This window comes from Bemisia tabaci, chromosome 8 (genome assembly GCF_918797505.1).
Source record: "Bemisia tabaci chromosome 8, PGI_BMITA_v3".
NCBI classification, from domain to species: Eukaryota; Metazoa; Arthropoda; class Insecta; order Hemiptera; family Aleyrodidae; genus Bemisia; species Bemisia tabaci.
The window spans coordinates 7,366,571-7,385,689 of NC_092800.1; the positions used below are offsets into that span (position 1 = coordinate 7,366,571).

General features: G+C 39.9%; 2 protein-coding genes across 9 annotated transcripts in view; both read right to left on the bottom strand.

Moving 5' to 3' along the window:
* Positions 1-10,148, bottom strand: LOC109040934 (uncharacterized). Its single transcript, XM_019057069.2, has 3 exons — positions 8,966-10,148; positions 6,621-6,812; positions 1-2,985 (listed from the first exon to the last, which is right to left on the bottom strand). The coding sequence occupies exons 1-3, from the start codon at positions 9,475-9,477 to the stop codon at positions 2,850-2,852; spliced, it is 840 nt and encodes a 279-aa protein (XP_018912614.2). The 5' UTR covers positions 9,478-10,148; the 3' UTR covers positions 1-2,849.
* The window catches only part of LOC109040933 (uncharacterized), a 19,178-nt gene continuing 10,175 nt past the window's right edge, over positions 10,117-19,119 (bottom strand). For 7 of the 8 annotated variants that reach the window (XM_019057060.2, XM_019057068.2, XM_019057066.2 and 4 more), the window contains 4 exons: positions 13,427-13,765; positions 12,436-12,615; positions 11,234-11,630; positions 10,117-10,265 (listed from right to left, as the gene is read on the bottom strand). In XM_019057060.2, the coding sequence (XP_018912605.2) occupies positions 10,145-10,265; positions 11,234-11,630; positions 12,436-12,615; positions 13,427-13,765 (1,037 nt within the window). In that variant the 3' untranslated portion in view covers positions 10,117-10,144. Of the gene's footprint in view, positions 10,266-11,233; positions 11,631-12,435; positions 12,616-13,426; positions 13,766-15,476; positions 15,600-19,119 lie in introns of those variants that run through there. The other variant, XM_072303116.1, reaches the window with a different exon arrangement.

The window sequence follows — 19,119 nt, forward strand, 5'->3', positions numbered from 1 at the left end:
TGTAGAAAATAAAAAAACCGTATTGTTTATTTTAAAACATTTAAGAGACCATAATGAGCTGTAAAAATAAAAGAAGTCTGAGAAATTAGACGTATAGTTGAACTGAAGTCAAGAGTATGAAACAAGATTTAAATAGACCAAATCTTCTTAGAGTGAATGAATGGAACCATATAGGCACTAATCCTATCTGTTGCTTCCAGAATCTTGTTAAGTCACCTTAAACTCCTCCTTTTTTAATAAAATTATAAGTGTATCATAAATTTATGGATGGATCGAGTAGTCCGCCTACAACGCGGATAAGGTACCTACACATACACATTTTAGCCCTTCTCTTCACAAAATGTATAACATAACTGACATAGCAACATAATAAAAAGGTAGCTTCCATGAGAAGGGAATTACAGAAAGCACTCGATCTGCGATGTAAAATAACATTCACATGAAAATGATGTGTGCAACATTTGTAATTTACTGCAGTAATTCATTTGTCTACGACGTAAAAAATTGATCAAGATGAAATACGAGTACGAGTTCAATGAGCCCACAGAGACGCAATTAATTGCATTTTGATCTTCATCCTTTTCGATTATATTAATTTTTCTTATCACTGCGAACTTCAAAGAAGCTTGCTGCCTCCCTAAAGTGAGACTACGAAAGTGGTACAATCGTCTAGTCTCTTCAGCATAATTGCCAATGTAGATTTAATCAGTATGTCTCCAGATTATTCTGTGCTTGCACGTATACAGTTAAATTAATCGGTATTGCAATTTTGTATTAAAAAGTAAGAAACTCCTTCATCTTTTCCTGTATGCAACACAAATATCCCTTGTGCATGAATAGTTGCATCCGAGTCTTAAAGCACTAACGTATAACTTGAAGCCTTCAGGGATCCAATGATCAATGAAGTGACCCAAATGCAAATATTTTGATTGATTCAAGTCTAAAATGGATACATTGACTAGATAACAACAAACAAAAAACTCTCAACTAACAATAGCGCATGACGTCACTGCCGATATAACAAATGGATTCATTGTTAAAAAATTGAGGGAACATAAAGTCCTGAAATTAAAAACTTTGAAAAAGGGAATGAAATGTATAAATATTTCTGATAGCGCCGCTCTTTCGTAAAGCAGAGACAATTCACGGGCCATATACTGACTCTTGCGTTAACAATGGACCACAGAGCAGGAGAAAAAAGTTACGTAGAATACGGTGGAAAGTTTAAAAGTTTCCAAAAACTTGTATGCAAGATATTAATGTGTCATGTGCTTGTCATTTGCCAAACAATGAGCTATACCTTCAACGAATTGGCCACCACATTCATGTCAGTACTCTAAGTCAAACGTAAAAAAAAACATACTAAATTATGTTTTTTTAATTTTAATACGAGGGGCGTTCAATAAGTAAGTATCCCCCCTCTCTAAAATCCATAAGAATGGACCAATTTTAAAAAAACTTGGGCTCAAAATCTTCCTTAGGATATTTTGAGTTCAACAAAACAAACCGCAACAAAATCGGACTATGTGCGGCCGAACGCGAGCCGTTTGAACGCGCCGAGGTGCTCGACGCTCCCGCCGAATCTGCGAGGATTTGAAGTCCGCTACAGGAGAAGAGCTTCTCTGCCAAAGCCTCAGTCGTTCATCACTGACGAAAAATCAAAGAAATTTTTGTAGAATAAGGGGCTTACCTCACTTCTCCACATAACCAGCTCGATCCAAGCAAGTCTGATACTGAGACTAAGACTAAGAGAACAGCTTTTGGATGCCTCGTGCGTGGAAGTCTTTCAGCTGACCGCGGATGAAAGAGTGGACGGCTTGTTTGACCTCTTCCACTGATTCAAAATTAACTCCTCCGAGTTCAGATTTCAGATACGATAATAAATGGCAAACCAGACCACCATTTATTCCCGTTCCTGAAATCTGAACTCGGAGGAGTTAATTTTGAATCAGTGGAAGAGGTCAAACAAGCCGTCAACTCTTTCATCCGCGGTCAGCTGAAAGACTTCCACGCACGAGGCATCCAAAAGCTGTTCTCTTAGTCTTAGTCTCAGTATCAGACTTGCTTGGATCGAGCTGGTTATGTGGAGAAGTGAGGTAAGCCCCTTATTCTACAAAAATTTCTTTGATTTTTCGTCAGTGATGAACGACTGAGGCTTTGGCAGAGAAGCTCTTCTCCTGTAGCGGACTTCAAATCCTCGCAGATTCGGCGGGAGCGTCGAGCACCTCGGCGCGTTCAAACGGCTCGCGTTCGGCCGCACATAGTCCGATTTTGTTGCGGTTTGTTTTGTTGAACTCAAAATATCCTAAGGAAGATTTTGAGCCCAAGTTTTTTAAAATTGGTCCATTCTTATGGATTTTAGAGAGGGGGGATACTTACTTATTGAACGCCCCTCGTAATTACAGAGAGGGCATTTAATTGGATCACATATAATATCGATTGATATAATTCCAGCACATTGTAAAGATTTGAAATAATGGAAAATTTCAGACATTTAATAATGAAATAATTTCTTAGCGAGTTGAATTTTTCTCTAAAGCTCCACAAAAACAGACTTAGAGAGGAGTTATTTACCAAAATTATCAGGGTAAACATTTACAATTGGCTAGAAAAATGGATTCCACAATCTGGCGTAGTCCAGCGAATCTTGCAAGGACTTAATCCGTTATTTCCGAGGCATACTGATTATATCACCTGCTGTGATACGATAACCACAAGACAGTGATCAAGCTCCTTGGATCAGTTTGAGGAGTTTGAAGTTAATTACAATCTCCGACTGAATCGCGAGCCCCGTACACCTGAGCCTGAGCTATTTTCTCCCGATGAAATTAGTCGCGGTCGGGTCCTTTTCAGTCAACGGAGAGTCCAAGGTATATCTCGAAATTAGATCCTTCCTCTTCGGTGCATTTAGTCTGAGAAACTTTTCCATGTCCATTTTGTGTCCGTCTGTTCTCCTCCAGCTGGGCCGGGCTCGACCGCCGGTTCCTGAAATTAAAGAAAATTATTCGTCGTTTCCCGTGCGAAGGCACGTAACTCCATTCCGAGGTTGTAAACTTGATTCAAACAATTTCATTTCTTATGAGAATGCCATAGCGCAATTTGTGTTGAAAATTTGGGTGAATTTTACATGAGATCCCAGGTAAAATCACTGCAATGGAGATGTTGCGTGTGTGAGGAATTTGCGATTTGACTATTGATTCTTATGTAAAAGTTCGCGAGAAACACGATGGTGCCACTGGTTTTCTCTGAAATCAACTCCCAAGCTCAAAAAAAGCTCTCAAGTTGAGGCCAAAATGGAGGAGATATCCCACCCTACCCTGAGAGTCCACATCTACATCAAGACATGCTCTCCATGCACAGATAGGGAGCAAATACATTGACAGGGCTGCCACTTTATTTGGGGACTCCAAAACTGAAAACATGGCATTACTGCTAATGTATTTGCTCCCTATCTTTGCATGGAGTTTGTTTTGATGTAGAGGTGGACTCTCAGGGTAGAGTGAGATATCCCCCCCCCCCATTTTGGCCTCAACTTGAGAGCTTTTTTTGAGCTTGGGAGTTAATTTCAAAGAAAACCAGTGGGACCATCGTGTTTCTCGCGAACTTTTACGTAAGAATTCAACAGTCAAATCGCAAATTCCTCACACACATTGCAACATCTCCATTTTCAGTTAGAAATTCCCAAGATTTTCCTGATAAAAATGCAATCTACGCTAGGAAATTTGGCAACGCTCAAATGTAGTTACGTTTTTTCGTTAGGAAAACGACGTACTGAGTATGTTAGAGCTTTCTACTTACCGAATGGACTACGAGACATAGTAAGATATTGAACAACTCAATACATACATTGAACTGAGTTTAGTATGAACGGATCAAGTCGCATTTTGCAGAGAAATGAATCGGGGGAGAGTTTTGAACACAACTAATTGTACTCTTTTCCAGTCAAAAGTTGTTGTTTTTTTGGTGGCTTATTGACTTTGGTTCCTTCAGGAACCTATAAACATCTATAAAGTAGATTTATTGTCCGGAGACATCAGGGCAATATGGACATCCATTCATGAGGCTTTTCAATTTTTCAGGAATTAACGCCGAGTAGAATAATCTGTTCCTGCAGATCCGCTAATCAGTTCCGTGAAAATTGGACGCAACTAATGGGGTTCGGACCCGAGGCCTACAGTCAAAAGTTCGAAGTCGAAACTTCAAGGCTAAGGACTAATTTTTATGACTATCTTCACGTTTAAAATATTTTATTTTGACAGTCAAAAGCTTGAGGTCAAAATAAAGTATTTTTAACGTGAGGATAGTCGTCACAATTTTCACAGCACTGAGGTTTTAGGGAGAAATGAAACTTCGACCCTCTTTTTCTTAAGTTCAAACGTAATGCGACTTGGTGCGTTTCTGATAAACTCGATTCACCGCCCACCAAAATTTGACTGGAAATATTGTGGATACATAAAAAGTCTCTAACTATGACTCACAATCAGTGAGACATAATCAGCCTTCTCTATATTTTGAAATTAGAACTTCCCCCTTGATATAAAGTCTGCTCAAGTAAAGCCCTGGTAAAAATTGGCGATAAGAGCTGCGTTTCAAAATACCATAGGAATTCTTATAGCCGGCTAAAGAAGGCTACAGAAAATCATAAAGCTGTCTGTAGAATGCGGAGAAAATCATACTGCCGGGCTTTACGAAGCGATACAAAATTATGCAGCCGGGCTATAGTTCCTATCGCCAGGTTTTACACTTTATTGCCTGGCTGTTGCTTTTTCGCCATCGATTATAAAAGGTTACAAGAAATTGTGCAGAAATTAGTGTGCTTTGGAAAGCATTAAGTTTGATACGGAACCACCTTAATATTTACAAAACACACATTATATTTTCCTTTATTTCATATTTTTTTTTTGATCAATTAAAATTAGAATAATCCATACAGGATGTGCAAACATTTCAAAATCATGAGTTGAATAACGCTGACTCCGCCAGATTGAATATTAGAGCCTAACACAAAGCGGAGCGGCGACGCACTGGCGCCTACAAACCTAACAGGGATACTTCACGCATTGCGCAACGCGTGAAGTATCCCTGTTAGGTTTGTAGGCGCCAATGCGCGTTTTGCGCTGGCAGCGCCGCGCCGCAGCGTGCCACGGCGCTTGAAGCAACTATGTCACACCAGAGGTATTGCACAGTATCATACGAAACTGAAGGCGCTGTAATATATTAGGAATGGCTGGCATTCATCAAAAGTACGGAGCTTTCCTCGCAAAATAAATCAAGATACTACGGCTCAAAAAGAGAGCAGTAGTCCATAAACTCACTAAGTCCTAGGATCCGTAATTAGTAACGTTTAGCATACACTTTATCGCCTGGCTGTTGCTTAATCGCCATCGGCTGTAAAAGGCTATAAGAAATTGTGTAGCCGGCTATAGAAGCTATTTGAAATCTTACAGCCGGATGTAGGTCTATGGTATTTTGGAACACAGATTCTACTGCCAATTTTTACCAGGGAGTCGGGCACTAAACTTATTTCACTGTGTGTTGTGATGGAATAGTTTTTTTTGTGCTGGATTTATTTTTTACATTTTTAAATGTACTTCTGCGCCAAAAAAGAGAGGACATTTAATGAAACATGATTTGTTCAATTTGCTGACAAATGATTTTGCTTCCGAAGCCGATTTGAGCTTCGTCGATGATGGTTCTATTGGAGGCGGGAGGTTTGAATTTTACGATTCTAATGTAAACTCTAAATGCTAAATCCTGCTTTATGAGTTGATTTTGAGCATTTTCAGCATCTTTATGAAGATTTGGACATATTTCTATCAAACAAACCTATATGCAAGTGAGAAATATAGGGTGTGCTCGTTAGTTCTCTGGCCGTTAGAGTGAATGATAATAATAAAGCGCCAGTGACGTCAGCGGCAACGGACGAGGGTGGGCGGAGTGGGCGCGGCGGGAACATCGTCGTCGGGGCGCTTTAACTCATGAGCCCTGTCTACAACGCTCTCTTGTCATGCCCGCGGCTCATGAGTTCCGCATTCAGTTGGCACATAGGTCTGTTTGATAGAATGTAATATTCCGCTTTTCCAATTCTTCAAAAGGAACCACGCCCACTTTTACATTGCTTCTTATCCATCTTCGACGAGCACACCCCATATTTCTCACCTCCACATAGGTCTGTTTGGTAGAAATACGTCCATTTGACCAAAACACATGCCTTGTGAAACTATAAATCTTACCCTCTCTAGTGGTTCCTTTTTGGATGATTGGTGAATGATATATATATAAAGTCGCTTTATAACGCACTCTGGCGTTCTACGACACCCAAACGCCACATATGCCTGTCTTCCCAGAGGTTATCGGGCAACTGACACCGCAACATCTCTTCGTCAACGCCCTGCCGCCAACCCTTTACGGGACGTCTCCGGGATTAGTGAATGATACTTATGAATAAAAAACTGAAATGACATCAGTTTTGCGGATTTTATGATAATGTGCATGAATTTTAGGAAAATATATAAGAATGCATGAGCTAAATCCTAACCCCACACCCTGCTCTCTTGGCTGCCTACAGGATGATTTGTTTTTTAGAGAGAATCTGTTTTTTCGAATTTTGAAATACTCACAGTGGAGAGAATTTTGAGTAGTAAATGGCGTAGTTGAACTTAGAAAAAGTCATATATTTCTGTTTAGACTGCTCCCGTTTCTTCGCAAGCCAAGCTCGAAACATTTGTTCGTTGATCCTTTGCTTTTCCTCTTTCTCTGCATTCAGCTGCTGGTTCAGATCCCTTTGCAACTTTGCCCGTTCAGCTTTTTGTCTAAACAAGAGAATTAGCATGTCTTAATTCCTAGTCCAGACTAGTCCAATTCCTATGCAAAGCAAAGTGAAAATCCTTCTTCATCGTTAAATTACAAAAAAAAAAAAAAAAAAAAAAAAAAAAAAAAAAAAAAAACACACACACACACACAAAGAGAACGAGAATGAAAACTACAGTAATCTTTGTCTGAATTCAATCGGGCCGTACTGAAATTTTTGATATCCATCATATTTTTCAGAATTATTTGTATTGTAGTAGTTCTGCCCTTCACAGCAAAAGCGCCGTAACTCGAATTTAGATTTTGCAATTGTTTTTCACTCATAATGCTCTATTACGAGAAAATCAGATCATCGATTTGTTTTATTCTATCTGTTCAAGTTCAAAGTGTACACCATAATTATTCTGCAATTATATGGGATGATTGCTCGTTTGGTTAATCAAAAAAGAAAGGGAAAAAACCTAGGATAAAGTTACGACATTTCCTCTGTAAATGGTGCTTTTTTTCACTCTGAAAATCTGGTTAACAAAGTCAATGTCCTCGGTAAACTTTTGATTTTACTTTTTGGACTTAAAACATGATTTTTCTAAATTTCTAACATCTCAGATAAATTATAGTCCAACTTAAGTTTTAATGAATCGCCTCTCGGAAACTCTGAAACACCGTATTGAACATCAGACATTCTTGCATAAACCGTGTCAACACTTCAACAGTAAACAAGCCTGGTATCTCGAGTTCAAAGCATGCGTCGCGGCGTAAAAAACGCCTTCACAACGTCAAAATACGATTCAGCATACACTCGAATCTTGACATTGACGTGAAAGTTAGAAACGTGCGCATGGTTTCCTTGGCATCGACCGCTCGTTTCGCATCATTAATCAATGGGTAATCCTTCAGCTGGCAAGTGCATCACTAACGCATTGTTGTGACATTGCATTGCGCCTCAAAGTTCCGCCCATCAAAAGTTCGATATTATACCCACCGTAATGCTACATTGTGAAGATTATGCGCTCATACCGGGGATGACAATGTCAAAATTTGACCCTGGGTCACCAGAGAATGAGATCTTCTGTTCAAAGTCACACATGATTTGCAAAGAAAATGTAGTTGCGTAGGTAGGAAACATTGAGGCGAACTTGGGATTGGAAGTAAGATTTTCCAATTTCCGTCTACTCGTAGATGACTAATGCAACAATGTAATTAAAATGTGCACACATACGACAGAATAAAAAATTATCAAAATCTGAGCAATTATCCTCGATCTTGTCGCAATTTTATCATTCTAAAATTGCGTACGACAAGATCGAAATTTTATTCCAATTTATCACCGTGTACCGTGTTCTGTTCGATACTTTTGCGATAAATCGCCGGTTATATTGCATATTTATGCGATGAAATCGCAATTTTTTATCCGATAATATTGCGATCAATCGACGTTGATCAAATTGCAATTCATTCTCTGATCAAATGCAAAAATACAACCGGCAAATTATTACAATTTCATCAAACAAAAAATTGTCATTACTTGTAGTTCAATTTCGATTTTATTGTGCGCAATATTTTAGGAAGATAAAATTGCTATAACATCGAGGATAATCGCTCAGATTCTGATAATCCTAGCGACTTTTTCGCCAAAAACTCGTCGAGAATCGCAAATTGGTTTCAAAATATCGCGATCAACGCCGCTTGGGTCATCTGACCCATTGTGTCAATATTTTATTGAGATAGTGTAGCCAAGGTATTGCGATAGTTAATGTTTTTTATTCAATTTCCTACAATTTGCGGAAGGTTTTCGCATTAACACAGTAACTATCGCAATGCTTTGGCTGTACTATTTCAATAAAATGGACGTTTTTCTGTTAAACGGAACTAAGCGCCAAATTGAGTTCCATTTGAGGACTTTGGAATCCCAGATAGCGCGTTCTGTCAAACGAAACTAAGCGCCATGGAAAAACATTGCGAGTATAGGACGGAACGAGCTTCGCGTTCCGCAACACCCGCCAATCCAAGCCCCCCTCTCCCTTCCTCCCCTATGGCGCTTAGTTCCGTTTGATAGAATTACGTCCAAAAATTCATTGATATTGCTATTTTTACAACCATATTCATCATTATGTCCAACTAGGTTCATAAATTTTGCTTTTAAGAAATGACTTACATTTTCCGCTCGTACAGTTGGTCAGCCGACAGCCCATACTCCGAATTGAGTCCATTATACTTCGGAAGTTTGAACTGACTCCACTTGCTGCACATCCTCCGTGCAGGAGCCTTCGTGCTCGAGCCACTGGAACTACCCTCTTGCGAATCTTCATCGCTCCTACTGAATTTCCCACTCCCCCTCCTGCCCTTAAACTCGTTTGCAGGGTTGCTCGACCCGTTAAGCCGACTAACTCTCGTCTTGCCGAAATCAATTTTCCCGCGCACTTTCTCAGGGCTGCCACTCGTCGCGTGCACCTTATTGGCCTTCTGGAAACCGCGACTGGTCGCCCGATCCGCACTTTGGATTTTCCTGACAGGTCTCGCCGCGTTTTTCCGACCGTGAGAGCTGGCCGGTCCCACCGACCGACTTTTCCGGGCTTTTTTCGCCGAGTTCCCGCGCACCGACGGATACTTCGACGTAATTCTAACGTCAAAACCGCCAGAGTCAACATGGTTTTTGGTTACCATCATGTGTGGTTTGGTTTCGATCACTAGGGGATGTTTGAGACTCGAGACTTTCCGACTTTCAGGGAAGAAATAATCCAGTTGACTTGACAGATTATTCGAGTTCAGTAGTTTTTTTGACCGCAAGATTTTCTCTGTTATCTTACTGGGCGTTTTTTTAGGAAAATTGTTCTCCGGAAGATTTGAAACTGAAATTCCGGAATTTTGGATCACTTTATTCGAGAATTCTTTGGATTCAGGTGGCGTTGTCTCCGTCTCTACCTCTGTTTGTTTCGACTCATCATGCTCACTGATCGTTTCGAGGTAGTTGTTGAACGCAGGGTTGCGAACTGAGAGTTTTTTCAAATTGTCCCTGAAATAATTAAAATTGTACTTGTTCAGTATATTGTAGCCCACGAAGAGGCCCGGGTCGTTTTGCGGTACTCCGGAACATGTCAGCGATTCCGGAGTTATCCACGTCTGCCCGATTTTTTCGGAGTTCTTTCTCCGGATCGAAAATCCCTCTTTGGCCGCGGAATGTGGGATGAGGATCTGGAGGGTTCGGCAGATTTTATCCCTTAACTTGACTCTGTTTAGCTCCGGTTCTTGTTCGGCGAGGAGTGTTTCCTCCGGCTTGGTCGTCTCCGGAGTTAACGGAATGCGCGAGTTCGGGAGGTTCCGGATCCTCCGGGGGTCACGAACTGAGGACTGACTGGGATGAGATCATGTGATCTACCGGTCCTGGCTCGCTTAGACTTCGCCCGACCGGTTCAGGCCGACATCGTCCCTGCTCGAAGCGTGGTTTTGGGGTGGATCTGAAACAAATTTAAAAACACAAAATAAGGAATACATAATAAGTAAAAAACATGGCAAAGTTTCATTAAAAATGACATACGCATTCGGGCATCACCAGAACCATCGACAATTCTGCCGTGCTAAAAGGAAGAACGCCGTATGAACATTCGACAGTTGCCAAATTTCCTTCAATTAAATGTTCATTTTTGAGGAAAGTTAAGAATATATTTCCTTAAAATTATGAGAGTCTTTACGTAAAATTGTGAACTAAATTATCTGAAAAATTGGGAGAAAAATATTCATAAATTTACCTGGAAATTCCCATTTTATCAAAGGAAATCATCGGCGTATTCTTTAATACCTCCAATTTTCAGATATGTAATGAAATAATATTTAATTTGGCTCTTAAACTTGCCACACTTTATAACAGCACCTCAACATGTTCCTGTACACATTTAATGAACGTATTTCTGCCAAACGGAACCATGTGCAATATGACGTGAGTCTTGTAATGCATTTATTCTTATGGATCCAGTGTTCGAAACTCACCTTTGAGTTTTAGGAGCCATGTAGGCGCATCAAGACCGATTTTTAGGCGCCATTAAAGGTTTTTTAGGGGCCAAATTGACTTTTTGCTTACATATTACTGCGCATTTAGTGAAAAGTTAGACGCAAGATGTTCTCGTAACAGAACTAGTAAGTAGCTGTAAATTGGAAAAGACAAAATTGCATGCTCAACATGACGCAACTACTCGCATTTTGCGAATTCAATCCGGTGCCGTGCGTCGAAATTTTGAATGATTGCCTAATATGAAAATTCAGATTTTTAGGGGGCAATTTTTAGGGGCCCCATTGGTGGAGAGCCTTCATTTTTTAGGCGCATTTGGCGCGTTGGCGCCTGTGAGTTTCGAATACTGTAAGGGTCTCAGGGCTCACGTCTTAATGCAAATAGTTCATTTTAGCATAAATACGTCCATTTATCACTCACCTGAAAAAAGGATATGTAAGGTACTCCATGACTTTTTCTCGGTTAGTTTTGGCTTTGACTTTCTTGGGAGAACCCTGACCGGTTCTTCCGGTGCACACATCAGAATCCTCGTCCTCCGAACCAGTTTTAGGGGTGCCTTTCTTCGTGGACCCGGTCTCACTCGAAACGGTTTTAAAGTGTGGTTCCGAACTGACTGATCGGTGAAGTTCTAATTTTTTGGATGCTGGTGGGTCGCCTGTAGGCATGGCACTGGATACTCTTAGTGGCGTGCAATCTAGATCGATTTTCTGGTCATTTTTAGTAGGGTCAATTTTAGAGGTCTGCTCTTCGCTGGTCTTCGAATTGCAGTTGGCCATTGACTCGTCTTGAGTTAGTGGCGGAGTGGAATCAGCAACTTCTAGAAATGAACAAAGAGGTAGTTAAAATAGGTCAAAATGAAGAAGGCAAGTGCAAAAGAAGTGTGCTTCTGCGTTGATTTCATTCCAAATTCAGTGGCGTGGCGTGTTTTGCGATATATCGATTTATCTGCCATTTAAACCTATGAAAGAGGATCGATAAAGAGGGTGTTCGCAACGAGCACCTTAATTATCGATTTTTTACCACCGTTTCAAATAAAGGAAATATCGATAGTCGATAATTCACTCCTCACCACTGTCCAAATTTTAAGTAAGACGATGACTCTGAATGTCGAGTTTCGATTAATACTTAGGTCCTCGAGGTTTTATCCATTGTCCTACTATTTTTCACCCCTTAAGATAGATGAAACAAAGTCAGGATATTTTTTCAAATGTAGACATACGTATACGTCTATTGGATCTAAGATGCCTGAAATTTACCTCTGAAAGAAGTGAGGAAATAAGCCTCCTTAAATAGACGTATTTCTGCCAAATCGAACTATGTGCATTAAGACATGAGCCCTACGACCCATAGGAATATATGCATAACAGAGCTCACGTCATAATACACACAGTTCCGTTTGGCAGAAACACGTCCAAATGTAGAGAGCTGACGCACATGAGGAGATGTGTCTTATTTTTTTTTAGAAATTTACTTAAGATCGGTAAGTAAAGAATTTTAGTACACTTAAGCATGACATGAATTAGACTAATTTTTTTAGTGGTACAATTTGATCAAGGCTTTAAGTAGTTCTGAAATTGGATAAAAATTAAGTATGGTTGCAAGTTGTAAGGTTGCAAACTTACCGTCATCCTCCATTTTGATCACACTGTTGAAATGAACCTCTCTGCTTTGTTTCTTCTTCTTCCTTTTCTTTTCCTTCCTCATCGACTTCTCAAGTTGCTCATTTGCCTCTTTTATTTTCTGTGATTTGTCATATGGATTTGCAGTTGGAGGTAGTAAGCACCCAGATGAATAAACGATAGCTATTCAAATGATGAAAAGCCCGTTAGATGATAGAAAATTTTCACAACATGATGTCGGGCCCTATATATTTTTAGAGGTAAGAGGTATGGAGAAATTGCAGGTATAAACAAATGTAAAAATAAAGACAATAATGAGGCCTGTGGAATACCTGGGTAGGACCAAGCAGTAAAGTGTCACATAAGATTAAAACCGAACACACAGCGTACTGCTGCCGACTGTGGCACGTTTCGCCTTCAAATTTGCGACTATACACAACCGTGACACCGGCGTTTCTATAATTATCGAGTGTCACGGCGTTTCTTGGTGCATGCGATTGCTTTTTCCATTCCGCTCTTTAAAATAGACATTTTCTTGACTCTGAGTTCTATTCAAGAAAAAAATTACTGGATGTGATGACGTTTCATGAATAATTAGAATTAATTAGATTAGGAATCTCCCTAACACATCTCCCTGATGTCTACAAGCAGATTGTTTTAAGCACCCTGTGTAACGCACAACATAAAAAATTGACGTTTTACGAAAGAGGGTGCACAGTTCTCACGTGGTATTTGAAACAGAAATAAAATAATCACAACCAAACGCCTCTGTCTGTGAATATCAAAGTGATAAGAGAGACACAACGCAATAGCTCGAAATTCATAATGATATAGAACACCATAAATAAATAACAAATGGGTTCACAGAAACCACCCATTTCAACCAATAGGATAGCTCCATACTCCCTACGTCTTCTATGTCTATCGCCTTATCCATCAATTTCAATAATCGGCCCGCTGGAATATTTTTGAATCGTTCCGTGAAGTTACTTACGTAGTTCTTCCTCCTCCTCCTCCTCCTTCTCGTCAGGGCTGGTCAAATGGTTGGCAGTGGTGGTTTGGCCGGAGAGGACCCTCTGGGACAGTACAGGAGAGCCCGGCTGAGAACTCTGCGACTCGAGGCTATCCTCCCTCATCAGGGGGGTGTTTTGGGTTGTATTGTTACAGCCGGAATGGTTTGAGTGGTTGCAATGGTTTTGGTGCGATTGGAATTTGAGGAGGCCATGGAGGACCTCTTTGGCCGTCGGCCGGTACATGTCCATCGAGTTCCGAGGCTTTCCCTGACGCTGCCCGTCCCCTTGGCTTCGAGGCAGCTCGATCACTTTCGACATTCCTGGCAACACAAGGAGGATCAATATGAGGATCATGTGCACGAATTTTTTTTTAGTGAGGAACTAAAAGTACCTGAAAACAGCGATGAAACAGCGGACCCGGGAGGTTTTAGAGGCAACGGAGATGGACTTCTGGCGTAGATCCGCTGGTATTTCCAGAAAGGATCGCGTCAGGAATGAGACGGTACGGGAGATCATGGATGCCACGCGGACCATCGTGCATGACATTATGACAAAACAACTCATTTGGTATGGTCATGTCCAGAGAATGGCAGGAGACAGGTTGCCGAAGAAGGTCCTTGATTGGGTTCCTCCTGGGAGAAGACGCAGAGGGCGCCCAATAAAAGGTTGGAGGGAGGGAATGGAAGCGGAAATGTTAAGGTGCTCAATCCCCCAAGATTTGTGGTTTGAAAGAGAGCAGTGGAGGTTAGGAGTCGTAGAGCGCGAGGGAGTGCTGTAAAGCGACTTATATGTATGTATGTATGTACTAGAAGTACACAAACTGATTGCGGTAGACGCACGGGTCGGAAGACAATTTGTTGGAGTTTTTTGCCAACGTGCGTTAAAAATTCAGCATAAAGCTGAAAATCTCGATATAGAGGGAAAAGCTCATATGAGCATAGTTTTCCATCAAGAGATATGCTATAAAGTGCAACACTAGTCTATTTCTTTGAGGGAAAACTATGCTCATATGAGCTTTTCCATCTGTATTGAGCTTTTCAGCTTTATATGCTGAATTTTTAACGCACGTTGGTAAAAAACTCCAACAAACTAGAAGTACTTTCGAAGGGGAAGATTATAACTATTTTATGCCAATTGGGGATTTTTTAATATTGTTAAACCAAAAACCTGCTTTAACGTAAAAGAAGTAAAAAATCTCGGAGTATTAAGTGAAGAAAACGCGATAGCTTCAAAATGAGAGAGTGGTCAGAGTGGGAAATATATTCGAAGATAATAGGGGTTAGATTTCTGAGATAAATTTTAAAAAGAGATCACTCTGAATGATTTCATGATTGATAAAAGGCAACTGGTGAGTAAATGCAGAAAAATGGACGACTGCAGTTGAATCTTTCGGTTCGAAAACGACCCATCCTCGGAAAAATGGAATTTTTCAGAAGTTAAAAACCGCGTGCTAGAAAAGGAGTGTTTCTACGAAAAAAATTGTACATGTAAAAAACCCGAGCTGCGTTGTTTTTGAACTAAGAGATTCATTTTTTAATGGGATTTTCTGAAACGTCATTACTGAGAGTAGCTTTTTTGTTTTTTATAATACTTGAAGTTATTTTAGTTGACAATGATGCCATTGGCAAAGCCCTTTCATCAATTTTCGTAGATCTCACCAAAATATTTTAATGTTTATTAATTTTTTATTTGTTTGTTATAGGCTCTTGACTTTAAATTTCATTTTTCACGGGATAATAGGTTGAATGGGAGTAAATCGCAAAAAACATAATGCTCTCTACTAGTTTTTGGACTGTGTGGATGTAAACACTTTTCCTCTAACTTTTCTCCAATTTGTTAAAGCTCAAACTTGCACACTAACTATTTTGGTGTCTTTGTTTTTTTTTTTAAAAAAAAAACATTTTTAAGTATTTTTGTAATCCAATTCAAGGATTATCAAGTAAAGCAAGAATATCAAATAAAGCGAGAGGCTTGTTTGGTTTCATGATGTCAAAACAGCGGGATATGATCAAGGTAAAGGGAAAAACTCACAATTCGCAGCGAAACTCCTTATAGGTTATGCCGGTAGATCCTAGAAATACACAACTGCGAGACTCAGTAAGGTCAGTATCGACGTTTTCACTGACAAGAAGTTTTTGCACGAATAACTGGAGAGTAAGTTAAAAATTAAAGTGGTCCCCGACCCAGTTTGAATTTTCCGTAGGGTACGTTTGTTTATTTATCGGAGACGAACAGTTCACGCGTTGAAGCATCCGAGTAGTTACCGGTTGATTGGAGGTATCATAGCAACTGGGGGTGAGTTTACGTGTAAAGGAAGTATTCAAGAAAACGGCGCCTTCATTTCACCGAGCGGCCACTCGCTCGACCTGACGCTCAACATCAATCAGGGATTTTTATTCGTCGCGCTAGGCCGTGCTTGGAAACTTTCCTTGGGGTTGTGAGTGAATGAGGTCCCGTCTGCCATTCCTGAGGACTAGTTCCTATTTACAGGTGTTGTAAATTAAAAATGAAAGTGCCCCGCAATTCCGTGTTGGAAACTTGAGCCATAAGCTCACTTTTCCCACCGTTGGAGGTACTTATTTCGCTTTCCTCGCCCTTCTCAACTGAGAATCGTAAAATGTATTCCTGGAGAACTGCGTCGGTAGAGCATTTTTTTCTGAATGCATGTTCACAGGAATAAAATATAGGTACGCATTATCAACTAAGAGTTTTATTAACCGGTGGAATTGTTGTTGAAAAGATTTTAAGCATTCATGAGGTTCACTTGAAGTTGATTGTTTAATTTTTGTTCTATTAATGTAAAATTATTAAAATAAAAAATCTTAATTTTGAGTATTTTCATTTAAGGCTACGTTCCCTCATTTTGTAGTTTCCCGCCCGAAGGAACGTAACTCCATTCCAAGGTTGCAAAATTGACCGGACATTTTAATATATTACAAGAATGTACTTTTGCACTTTTTGTCGAATTTCCCTCTATTCGCATGAGATCAGAGGAAGAATCGGCGAAATTTGCAGTTCGAAAAGACCGAAATTCTCCTGGTAAAAATGCAATTTGAGAGGAGGAATTTGGTGACATTGAAATGGATTGCATTTTGCAAAAAGGAACCACTAGCATTGCGATGTTGCTAAGATTGTGCAAATTCTTTTGTCTTGGAGGAAAAACCCGATCATCCCTTAATAGTTTCTATTTTACTCGCTAAAAACTGTAAATTTAAGACAAAAATTACCATCTAAATTTCATAGTTTTTCACAATTTCCGCAGTTTTATTGCAAAGGATGAAGTTGCACAATCTTAGCACCATTGCAATGCTAGTGGTTCCTTTTTGCAAAATGCAATCCAAATGTACTTACGCTCTTTCGTGAGGATAACGACAGTTTAGGAAACTATATACGAAATGTCGTACATTTCTTTACCTCAAAATACTCCGGTTGTAGAATGAAAGTTCTTTGTTGCTGAGTTAATAAAGTAACGACACCAAAAAGCTCACAGCATGGATTACAGCGATTTTTGGGATTCCCTTCCTTCGCGCCTTGTTGCGCTGAGTGCACTTGGCAATGAAACGTTGCACTGTGTTGCATTGTGTTTGGAAGCACGCAAGGCGGAAATAGAGCCGAAAAACACCGAAACTCCCTAAGCCGGAGCCGTTTACTTCTGCCAATACAAACATCGCGAGGTATGCTGCTGCGCTAAGGAAGAACGCCGTATAAGCCATCTGGCGTTGCTAGATTTCATTCAACAAATCACGAATTTCCAGGAAAATTCGTAAATATTTCTCTTCCGATTTTCCACATGATTCCGTTTCTTAATTTGATCTAAAAGTCAGAAAATTTCAAGGAAAAATATTCTAGAGAAACACACCTTTCGTGCTATTATCAATGGAGAAAAGAGAGAAAGTTCACCAAACACCCATCGTTCATATTTTTTGTTGTATCTTGCTGATGATGGGATAAGTATTCGCGAAATTATTCAAGTACGTATCATGAATAAATTCTAATACATTAACCATGCGTGTTTGGTGAACTCTCTTCTCAATTCTTCATTGAAAAATATTGATACGAGTAACTTTGTTCAAAACTAAATAATTCCAGAGAGGAAATTTGACAACATTTGAATGCTCATACGGTGTTTTTACTTAGCACAGCAGTATGTAAGTTTGGCGCGCGCTTAGCATCGTCTTGTCTTGTCGCCGAGGAAACTCGGATTGTGTCGATTATCGAAAGTTCTCGATATCGATAGATAGCATTAAAAAGATAGGATTTTATCGATAAGGTCATTCAACGATCGACCGTTTTCACGGGTGCTTATTAGCAAGTGAAAACAGGGTATTGGGATGAGTCTCTTAATTATACGCCGCTAACGAGTTCGGAACAACGGTGACAGATAATGATCGATAATTCCCCATTTGAAGGTATGGTAAGGAATCGATTATTAATGTGTTTGTTGCAACACCCTATTATCGATCCTTTCCATAGGTTTAAATGGCAGATCAATCGATACGTCGCGAAGCATGCCACGCACTGGTGGCAGTTCGAATCTGAGCATGATCGGGCTGGATTCAATAAGGATTTATTCGGCGCTTTTCTCGCTATTTGTTGCTCAAGGCAAATAAAGTAAAAATTCGAACTGTAAGCGCCATCAGGTATTGCTTGATGTTTGGCTCCTTTATTAGGCATGAAAACGAGACCTGGATTTAGAGAAAATTAACCTCTGAAATTTCCAGAAATTATTGTGCGTAACACTTCAGTTTTAAAATCGAAAACTAAATTTTACATCGCCGTATTTTTCCAAAAAAACTTCCGCACATTTCAGTTTTTAGTAATTTTTTTAACAAATTTCAAGAAATGAGGTTTCGCCTCGTTTCCCTGAGAAAAATAAAATGTAAGCGAAAATTTTGAAACACCGTAAATGAGACAAGTGCCATCTATTTCACTATTAGCATACCACATCTTTGGCAAAATGATCAGAGAGATTCACGTCGATGGCGTGCTTTGCGATACATCGATTGATCTGCCATTTAAACCTATGGAAAAGGATCGATAAACAGGGTGTTTGCGACGAGAACCTTGATAATCGATCCTTCACCACAGCTTCAAAGGGGGAAATATCGATAATTGATCATCACGCCTCGCCTCTTCGTCAATATGGCATCGGGAAGACACTTAGATCTGACACGATTTTTGGCACGGATTGTGCCTCTGATAATCGATTCCGCCTTCAATCGGCAACCCCCATGTTGCCTATTCGCCAATTATTTTCCTCCATTCTCATAAGATTCAACGTAAAAGGTGTAAAAATGATGAATTCTACGCTAAATTGGCGATACTGTTTGGACTATCCAAGATTTATTGCAGTGAGGGTCGACAAGAACAAATGAATCTTGTCATCGATTCTTTGATCTCTTAATACCTGTCAGTGGCGTGGCGTGCTTTGCGATGTATCGATTGATCTGCCTTTTAAATATATGGAAAAGGATCGATGAATAGGGTGTTCGCAACGAACATCTTAATAATCGATTCTTACCATAGCTTCAAGTGGGGACGTATCGATAATCGATCATTCACGCCTCACCACTGAAACCTGTTAGTTTTTCCTTCAGTTTTCGCACTGGAATGCCAGAAATTCGAATTGAAATCATGGTAATCAGTTGTTTGCTCTCTAATTTACCTTTTAAGG

What these genes read in the sequence shown, in the direction of transcription:
- LOC109040934 (XM_019057069.2), bottom strand. Translation starts at nt 9,477, where the DNA reads ATGATGGTAACCAAAAACCATGTTGACTCTGGCGGTTTTGACGTTAGA. An exon ending in CAACTGTACGAGCGGAAAAT is followed by an intron (nt 6,813 to 8,965) that starts GTAAGTCATTTC and finishes TCTCTTGTTTAG; the next exon opens with ACAAAAAGCTGAACGGGCAA. An exon ending in TACTCAAAATTCTCTCCACT is followed by an intron (nt 2,986 to 6,620) that starts GTGAGTATTTCA and finishes CTTTAATTTCAG; the next exon opens with GAACCGGCGGTCGAGCCCGG.